The 9,188-nt window shown below is 39.1% G+C and overlaps 2 protein-coding genes and 1 long non-coding RNA gene across 6 annotated transcripts in view; 2 read left to right on the top strand and 1 right to left on the bottom strand.

The window, feature by feature from the left end:
• LOC104732553 (histidine kinase 2-like) lies at window positions 320-6,317 on the top strand. Of its 2 annotated transcripts, none has more exons than XM_010452115.2 (14): window positions 320-1,068; window positions 1,175-1,357; window positions 1,456-1,935; window positions 2,040-2,315; window positions 2,399-2,568; window positions 2,660-2,872; window positions 2,960-3,146; window positions 3,246-3,297; window positions 3,374-3,603; window positions 3,697-3,795; window positions 3,876-4,513; window positions 4,634-5,026; window positions 5,521-5,616; window positions 5,694-6,317. In XM_010452115.2, exons 1-14 carry the CDS (start codon window positions 799-801, stop codon window positions 5,941-5,943), a joined length of 3,537 nt encoding a protein of 1,178 aa, XP_010450417.1. In that variant the 5' UTR covers window positions 320-798; the 3' UTR covers window positions 5,944-6,317. The 2 variants fall into 2 exon arrangements, with proteins under 2 accessions (XP_010450417.1, XP_010450416.1); XM_010452114.2 differs by lacking the exon at window positions 5,521-5,616 and adding an exon at window positions 5,208-5,502 and having other exon boundaries at window positions 322-1,068; window positions 4,634-5,122; window positions 5,989-6,317.
• LOC104732552 (glucan endo-1,3-beta-glucosidase 1-like) lies at window positions 6,493-7,245 on the top strand. The gene is made up of 3 exons (XM_010452112.2): window positions 6,493-6,645; window positions 6,731-6,985; window positions 7,068-7,245. Exons 1-3 carry the CDS (start codon window positions 6,576-6,578, stop codon window positions 7,100-7,102), a joined length of 360 nt encoding a protein of 119 aa, XP_010450414.1. The 5' UTR covers window positions 6,493-6,575; the 3' UTR covers window positions 7,103-7,245.
• The window catches only part of LOC109128198, a 2,430-nt gene continuing 407 nt past the window's right edge, over window positions 7,166-9,188 (bottom strand). For 2 of the 3 annotated variants that reach the window (XR_002034716.1, XR_002034717.1), the window contains exon 2: window positions 7,166-8,656. This is a non-coding gene — a long non-coding RNA (uncharacterized LOC109128198). The remainder of the gene's footprint in view (window positions 8,657-9,188) is intronic. The other variant, XR_002034718.1, reaches the window with a different exon arrangement.

The following is a 9,188-nucleotide window of genomic DNA, read 5'->3' as shown; positions in this document are numbered from 1 at the left end:
ACTCATCGTTATATTTTAAACTATGATAATAAAACAAACAATTTTCGAAAGACCAAAAATAACAAACAAATAACAATTCCACTTTTATTGATTCTTGGTAGTCTAGTTGGGTTTATTTATATTGTCATTAGCCAATCCATTTTTGTCCTTCCCCACCTAGATGATGAGATAATCATAGACTCAAAACCTCAAATTTGTTCACCAAAAAGAACGAAAAAAAAAAAAAAAAATAATAATAATAATCAAAAATAGAGTAAAAGAGAAAAGAGAGAAGTGACATTTTATTTTTCTTTCGGTCATAATAATTTCCAAACAAATGCACTTGTTTTTATCCAAAGAGTCTGATCATTGAGTCCAGTTGGGTAATGAGAGACACCAGCTGGGTCTTTTTCTTCACACAACACAAGCATCTTGAAAATAGAAGAAACAGAGAGAGAGAAAGCTTGAACATTTTTCTTTACTCTGAAACCATGAAAGAAGAAGATAAAGCTTTGTCCTTTTCTCTTTTCCATTTCTTTACTGAACAATGTCTTTCTCCCATTGCAACCACTGGGTTTGGTTCATCTTGTCGTCTTGCGTCTTAAGTAAGAGAACCCAACAAACAAACAAAAACAAGAAATCTTTCCGCATCGGACTATGTCACAGCTTCTTCTTGGGGTGGTTTCAAGAACTCAACTTTACATCATGAGATTGTTGTTCTGTTGATAGAGTTTTACAGTTTTGGGTTCCGAGAGATCTGAATTCACCCCAACACCACTAGCTGAATCTGAGATTAGTGTTCTTTCTACAAGTCTGACCATGTCTATAACTTGTGAACTCTCGAATCTTACTTCAAAGAAGGCAAAGGAGTCGAGCAGTGGCCAGAATTGGCTTAAAAAGCCTCTCTTGTTCCTGATTCTGTGTGGCTCTATGGTAGTTATCGTTCTTGTTATGTTCTCACGGTTAGGTAGGACTCAGAAGGAGCAGAGATGTTCTTGTAATGGAGAAGCTAAAGTGCTGTATAGACATCAAAACGTCACCAGGAGTGAGATTCATGATTTGGTCTCTTTCTTCTCTGATTCAGATCAGGTAATTTATCTGAAATTGACTTTGTTTCTTGTTAAAATTGTGCTTTTGAACACACCAGATTTGCCTTTAAAGTGTGACACTTGACCATTCTCTGCATCTGTTGCAGGTATTATCCTTTGAATGTAGTAAGGAATCAAGCCCTGGAATTTGGGCAAATTATGGTATTACATGTTCCCTAAATATGCTTTCCGAGAAACAAGAGACTGGAGGGGTTCCCTGGAATCTTAATCCTTCAGGCGTAGCACATTCTGTCTCATCAACATCTCGTTTCTGTAATAATCTTGAGCAGGTAACATAACATTGGATTCTAGCATATGTGAAGAAGCCTTCAAATTTGGTTATCTAGTTCTCACAAAAGTTTATTTTGAATGTTTTGGTTATTGGTAGAGTTTACATCAACCCGAAAACCTTGAAGAAAAAGACTATGAAGATGGGGCGGATCAGGGTTTATCATCTTATTTAAGAAATGCATGGTGGTGTCTAATCCTTGGTGTGTTACTGTGCCATAAGATTTATGTATTTCATTCTAAAGCACCAACTGAGAGTAAAGAAAGAGTGCATCTGCAAGAGCCTTTAGCTCAAAAGAAGCAGCAACAACGTGCTCAGACCTCTTCTAGAGGGGCTGGAAGATGGAGGAAGAACATCCTTCTCCTCGGTATCTTAGGTGGAGTTTCCTTCTCCGTGTGGTGGTTTTGGGACACCAATGAGGAGATCATAATGAAAAGAAGGGAGACTTTAGCAAACATGTGTGATGAACGAGCCCGCGTGTTACAAGATCAGTTCAATGTTAGCCTCAACCATGTTCATGCCTTGTCTATTCTTGTATCTACATTTCACCATGGGAAATCCCCATCTGCCATTGATCAGGTGATGTGTTTTTCTTACTGCTAGTTCCATTTCGTATCTCAAGGTTATGTTTAAATCATTCTTTGGATCTATGTTTAAATCATCACTGTATGTTACCTTTACAGAAAACATTTGAAGAATATACTGAGAGAACAAACTTTGAGAGGCCTCTTACAAGTGGTGTAGCGTATGCTTTGAAAGTCCCACACTCGGAAAGAGAGAAATTTGAAAAGGAGCATGGATGGTCAATAAAGAAAATGGAAACTGAGGACCAGACAGTTGTCCAAGATTGTGTCCCTGAAAATTTTGACCCAGCACCTACTCAAGACGAATATGCGCCAGTTATATTTGCTCAAGAAACTGTTTCCCATATTGTATCGGTCGACATGATGTCTGGAGAAGTCAGTAACGTTTAAAAGTTTCCTTTCCTATTGCCAAACCAATGTGTGCTAAAAGAGAACTCAAAAGTCTAACTGTCTTGCAGGAAGACCGTGAAAACATCTTGCGGGCAAGGGCATCAGGAAAAGGAGTATTAACATCTCCATTTAAGCTCCTTAAGTCAAATCATCTTGGCGTCGTGTTGACTTTTGCTGTATATGACACGAGCCTAGTGCCCGATGCTACAGAAGAACAACGTATTAAAGCAACAATAGGGTACTGCTTTTACTTAAAAAATAAATGGTTTTGCTATGTAGCTAAGACTGATCTCTGTCTAGACAATATTAATAAGATACACCTAAAACAGGTACCTTGGTGCATCATACGATATGCCATCGTTGGTGGAGAAACTTCTACACCAACTTGCCAGCAAACAGACGATTGCTGTGGATGTTTATGACACAACTAACGCCTCAGGTCTAATTAAAATGTATGGCTCAGAAATTGGAGATATAAGTGAACAGCACATAAGTAGCCTTGATTTTGGTGATCCATCAAGGAATCATGAGATGCACTGCAGGTTAACTCTTAACTCTAGTGATATTTTTGTAAGATATGTTCACTTCTCTCTTTCCTGAAGTATGGAAATGGCATTGTTCACTTATAGGTTTAAGCATAAACTTCCCATTCCTTGGACAGCGATAACACCGTCGATCTTAGTTCTGGTTATTACTTTTCTTGTTGGTTATATATTCAATGAAGCCCTGAATCGAATTGCGACAGTTGAAGAGGATTGTCAAAAGATGAGGGAACTCAAAGCTCGTGCTGAGGCTGCTGACGTTGCAAAGTCACAGGTGAATTATGTGAATCAAATAGTCTCAATAGCTTGAAACCTAACCTTTTCTTTTTGTTAACAAGAGTTGTGTCGTCACTGAATTGCTTCTTATTTGCAGTTCCTCGCAACAGTTTCTCATGAGATACGGACTCCGATGAATGGAGTTTTAGGTACTATTTCTACTGATTCTTTCTCATTGCATGTTCTCTAGAAAATCAGCTGAAAAGTTTAAGCATGTTGTTACAGGAATGCTGAAAATGCTGATGGATACGGATCTTGATGCAAAGCAGATGGACTATGCGCAAACTGCTCACGGAAGTGGGAAGGATCTTACATCACTCATAAATGAGGTTCTTGATCAGGCAAAGATTGAATCAGGAAGGCTCGAGCTTGAGAATGTGCCTTTTGATATGCGTTTTATTCTGGATAATGTTTCATCTCTCCTCACTGGAAAGGCAAATGAAAAAGGAATTGAGGTATACTATAAACTCCATGACCTTCCAGCTTCTTAATGTTTTCAAATAGCAACCAAATTCCATATCTAATGTAAACTTGGTTTCTTGTTATAGTTGGCCGTTTATGTTTCTAGTCAAGTTCCTGATGTCGTAGTTGGTGATCCAAGTCGGTTTCGGCAGATAATTACAAACCTGGTTGGAAACTCAATCAAGGTGATTAATGGCTTCCATCTTACCAAAACAACATACTTATTTACCACTAAAGTACTCACTTGTTCTTTCTGTAATAACAGTTCACACAGGAAAGGGGACACATATTTATCTCAGTGCATCTTGCAGATGAGGTGAAGGAGCCTCTTAGTATCGAAGATGCAGTGCTCAAACAGAGACTAGCGCTAGGATGCAGTGAGACCGGTGAGACAGTTAGCGGATTTCCTGCTGTAAATGCATGTGGAAGCTGGAAGAATTTCAAGACATTTTACAGCACTGAGAATCATGATTCTGATAAAATCAAGTTGCTAGTTACAGTGGAGGACACAGGAGTGGGCATACCTGTGGATGCACAAGGCCGAATATTCACTCCTTTTATGCAAGCCGACAGCTCCACATCGCGGACTTATGGTGGGACTGGCATAGGTTTAAGCATAAGCAAGCGTTTGGTTGAACTCATGCAAGGAGAGATGGGGTTTGTGAGTGAGCCCGGGATAGGCAGTACTTTTTCATTTACTGGAGTTTTCGGGAAAGCAGAAACAAATTCACCAGTTACTAAGTTGGAACGATTCGATCTAGCTATTCAGGAGTTTAAAGGATTGAGAGCATTAGTTATTGATAACAGAAACATTCGTGCTGAGGTGACCAGTTACCATCTTCGGAGACTGGGAATATCTGCAGACATTGTTTCGAGTCTTAGATTGGCATGCACCTGTGTCAGGTACTTTACATGTACTAGTGTCTGTTTTTCTTTACTTTTCCAACTGCAAGAAAGCTGTATTTGTAGAGATTATAGTTGGTTCACTAAAAGCGTTCAATTTTTTTTCTGGACTCTTTGCAGCAAAATAGACAATTTGGCTATGGTTCTAATTGACAAAGACGCCTGGAACAAGAAAGACTTTGCAGCACTCGACAAGTTGTTTACCTTTAGCAAAGTAACCTTTACAAGAATCCCAAAGATTTTACTTTTGGCAACCTCTGCAACTCTTACTGAGCGAAGTGAGATGAAGTCTTCTGGTCTCATCGATGAGGTGGTAATAAAGCCTCTTCGGATGAGTGTCTTAATATGTTGCTTGCAAGAAACACTTGTCAATGGCAAGAAGAGGCAACCAAACAGTAAACGAAGAAATCTTGGACACTTGCTCAGAGAAAAGCAGATTCTGGTTGTGGACGATAATCTGGTGAACAGACGAGTTGCCGAAGGTGCACTTAAGAAATATGGAGCTATAGTTACATGTGTTGAGAGTGGCAAGGCTGCATTGGAAATGCTTAAGCCGCCTCACAACTTCGAGGCTTGCTTCATGGATCTCCAGATGCCTGAAATGGATGGGTAACTAACTATTTTTCGATCTGGTCCCTTCAGCTTGTTGATTTCTTGAATGTGGTCCCTAGTAATTTTATGATTTTTTGTGCAGATTTGAAGCAACGAGGAGAGTCCGTGATCTGGAGTATGAAATCAACAAGAAAATAGCTTCTGGAGAAGTTTCTGCTGAATTGTTCTGTAAATTTAGTAGTTGGCACGTCCCGATATTAGCAATGACAGCTGATGTTATACAGGCTACTCACGAAGAATGCATGAAATGTGGCATGGATGGTTATGTATCAAAACCGTTTGAAGAGGAAGTGCTCTACACAGCGGTTGCAAGATTCTTTGAACCGTGTTAAAAGGGAAGACTGAAAAGTCATTCCCTTGTAGGAGTATATATATATATNTGGAGCTATAGTTACATGTGTTGAGAGTGGCAAGGCTGCATTGGAAATGCTTAAGCCGCCTCACAACTTCGAGGCTTGCTTCATGGATCTCCAGATGCCTGAAATGGATGGGTAGCAAACTATTTTTCGATCTTATCCCTTCAACTTGTTGATTTCTTGAATGTAATTTCATGATTTTTTTGTGCCAGATTTGAAGCAACGAGGAGAGTCCGTGATCTGGAGTATGAAATCAACAAGAAGATAGCTTCTGGAGAAGTTTCTGCTGAATTGTTCTGTAAATTTAGTAGTTGGCACGTCCCCATATTAGCAATGACAGCTGATGTTATACAGGCTACTCACGAAGAATGCATGAAATGTGGCATGGATGGTTATGTATCAAAACCGTTTGAAGAGGAAGTGCTCTACACAGCGGTTGCAAGATTCTTTGAACCGTGTTAAAAGGGAAGACTGAAAAGTCATTCCCTTGTAGGAGTATATATATATCGACCCGAGAGCTTTTTGACGTCGGGTAGTAGATCTTGAACATCCATGACACTGCAATTCAACTTGAGATCAAGGCAAGAACCAGTCCATTATTGATTGTCCTTCACAGGTCTCTTTCGCTTTTAGACCTCGTCTGGTTCAGTAAGCGAAAGCCGCAGTCACTCTCTTTGTATAGACAGTTTGTCATCTTTGATCTCCACCTGTGTGTATAGCAGATTTCTAGTGTATAGCTCCATTATATTCATTCTTATATAAAACTCAAAACTCCCTCTTAACTGTAAAACAGCTTGTATGTTGTGTACAAATAGTAATGGCCTTTGATTACATGATAGGAAGTGTATAAGTGACTGTCTTCTGAAAAGCTTCCAGAAGCAGAACAAAATCTTCCTCAAAACGAGGTAAATGCAGATCTGGCACATGATTGCATCTGAAGCAAACCAAGATTCCCTACTCATAGAACTTGAAAGTACTGATTCTTTCTAACTAGTATAAAGGGGTCAAATTGCACTCATTGTTTTTAGCTCTCAAACTTATCAACTAGATCAGATCTGAATCTCTCTGTACCACTCATTGCCTTCTTGGGAAAGATGTCAACTTTCTTGATAAGGATACTTCTTCCTTTGCTAGTCATAGCAATGACATTTCCGCAATTTTCAGGTAAAACTATCACTGCAATGTTCACACTAGTGTATGTCCTTTTTAGGCTTTAACAAGAGATGTATGTGAGTGTATGCATAAACAGAGGCAGAGTCGGAACAATGGTGCATAGCGGATGAACAAACGCCAGACGATGAGTTGCAGGCAGCCCTATCGTGGGCATGCGGTAGCGGTGGAGCTGACTGCAGCAAAATGCAGCAGGAGAACCAGCCATGCTTTTTGCCCAACACAATCAGGGATCATGCCTCCTTTGCCTTTAATAGTTATTACCAAACTTATAAGCACAAAGGTGGTTCTTGTTACTTCAAAGGTGCTGCCATGATCACTGAGCTTGACCCCAGTAAGCTCTCTCCTTCTCTATATCACTTTAATCTTAGCAGATAGTGAATAATCAGCGTCTGATCTGGATATATTTGTCACAGGTCATGGTTCTTGCCACTATGAGTATAACCCCTGATTCAAATGATACAACAAGATAAAAAGCTATAATTTTGCATTTATACATTATCCCTATGTAATGTGCTTCCCCTGGAAACTGTTCTCTCATTACTCTTTATCTTTGATAAAATTTCTTCAATACAACATGCTTTCTATTGTGCATTGAATTTTTTCCAAAGTATCAAATCAACCTGTTCACTATTCCTCAATCTAATTACTTCACAATATGTAGTCGCAGCAGTAGGCTGATTCCATTTTTGTTTAGAATACGTGGTCCTCACGCGGTGATACCATATAACAACATTGGAATCAGAAACATTGGATCCAGTCGTATACATCATAGGAGATCCATCAATCTTGTCTTACAAGCTCTCCTCTACTTGTGGTAAATACTAAATACACTATTACATTATATGATAATGTGGGAAATAAATGATTACATTGTATACTAGCTAATCTAGTGCCGCCTGAACAACTAACTATACATTCTATTAATAATTTTTCCTGCCTAGGCCGTTTTTAATGGTCAAAAGAGCTGAATCATGCGGATTTACTACCAGAACTTGAACATCTATAGTAGCTCCTGATACAGGCCATTAAGAGAATCAGACTGAAGCAAGTGGGAGTTCCAAAATAAGAATAGATACAAGGCTGAAACTAAAAGACGACCTTGGATAAGGGCTGCCTTTAATTGGTTTCTGTCCATATTTACGGCATCAGTATCCATCATTCACAACAATAACCAATGACTGAGTGTGAACCAGTGCACTGTACTTCGGTTTACATATTCTACCTTCCTTCTTCGTATAACAAACTAAACAGAAGGAATATTGATGCAAATGGCTTGTTCTAGATGCATTTAGAATCTTAAACATCGATAAACAAACAATACCTTCTTTTTGATGCAGGATTATTCTGCTTGTGTGTATCCTCCTTTTTGCTACTTGATTGTGAAGTACCAGTTCTCAGTTCAATTGCCAATAATAAAGCAACTGAAACTTGAAGTTTTGTTTGACAATGTGTAAATTCATTTCCTTTAACCAGTTTCTGCTCATATTTACGCCAATTGCACCCGTCTTGCATTACTTTCTCACCGATAAAAGGGTAGTTCCCTTCTGAACCAGACTGCAAAGACAAGCCAGTACTTTCAAGAGTTGTCAATGTTTTTTCTGATCCCTTAGAAGCAATATCTACATCAGGCACCCTTTTGAGGCTCCTTGCAGTGGTACGGTTTTAGATTCTCTTCTTGAAGTTGCTGGCTTTTACAAGCCAAGCCTAGCTCATTGATGATCTTCTTTGACTCGCAGTTTTTAGTTCCAGTTCCAGTGGCCGCTCCAGCCTCTACGTTATCAGTGACAGCATCACCTGTCTTAGTCCCGCTTGCAGAACAGCAGAAGCAGTCATAAGTAGGAAGTCTGCTTATTGCAACCATATCAACCAATTAACTTTATCAGCAGAAAAATGAGTCCAAGTGATCTTAAAGCCAGCAAGAATTGTATTCACTCCACGTCCATTTAGCTGCCAATGACTAGAGCAGCCAAAACAAACAAGAATATGTTACTTCTAACAACACCTGAAAAAGAAAAACAATAAGAGGAACAATGTAAACCAAACAAGTAGAAACAAGGTTCAAGTACAAGCTCTTCTGCAGAGTGACGGAGAGGACCTCTTAAGAACATAACAGATTGCTTTGAATCGTAATATAACGCAACCAGTGAGAAATGCAAAAAGGTTCTTGCTTTGGAGAGCCTTCACCTTTTACCTCTAACTAAGATAAAAATTCATAGTTGACACAACAAAGGCCTTAAAAAGAAAAATGAGTGGGAACTTGTGTGATTGCTCCACCAACAAGCTAAAGACTTGGTGATCCTTAAGTGTAGTATACAGATTCAATCTTCAATCCACAATTATCAACTTTGAATTTTTCTTACTACATACCAATTCTCGAACATTCTGTTTTAGGCGAGTGGTTCTAATTTGTTCTTAGACTTCACTATGCAGGTCCAAAAAAAAAAAAAACTATTCCCTCAACCAATGGAGTGAGAATCGCTGGAGTTCTTCTCTCCCTCAAACTCACGAGGAGAAGCACAAAAAAAAAAAAAAAA

This window comes from Camelina sativa, chromosome 12 (genome assembly GCF_000633955.1).
Source record: "Camelina sativa cultivar DH55 chromosome 12, Cs, whole genome shotgun sequence".
Taxonomy (NCBI): domain Eukaryota; kingdom Viridiplantae; phylum Streptophyta; class Magnoliopsida; order Brassicales; family Brassicaceae; genus Camelina; species Camelina sativa.
Note: the sequence above shows the minus strand (reverse complement) of the source record. Positions and strands in the feature narration are given on the sequence as shown.

Excerpts from the sequence above, each read along its gene's own strand:
- LOC104732553 (XM_010452115.2), top strand. The coding sequence starts at position 799 with ATGTCTATAACTTGTGAACTCTCGAATCTTACTTCAAAGAAGGCAAAG. Across the intron at positions 3,604-3,696 it reads CAAATGAAAAAGGAATTGAG|TTGGCCGTTTATGTTTCTAG; the intron begins GTATACTATAAA and ends TTCTTGTTATAG. Across the intron at positions 3,796-3,875 it reads TGGTTGGAAACTCAATCAAG|TTCACACAGGAAAGGGGACA; the intron begins GTGATTAATGGC and ends CTGTAATAACAG.
- LOC104732552 (XM_010452112.2), top strand. The coding sequence starts at position 6,576 with ATGTCAACTTTCTTGATAAGGATACTTCTTCCTTTGCTAGTCATAGCA. Across the intron at positions 6,646-6,730 it reads GACATTTCCGCAATTTTCAG|AGGCAGAGTCGGAACAATGG; the intron begins GTAAAACTATCA and ends ATGCATAAACAG. Across the intron at positions 6,986-7,067 it reads GATCACTGAGCTTGACCCCA|GTCATGGTTCTTGCCACTAT; the intron begins GTAAGCTCTCTC and ends TATTTGTCACAG.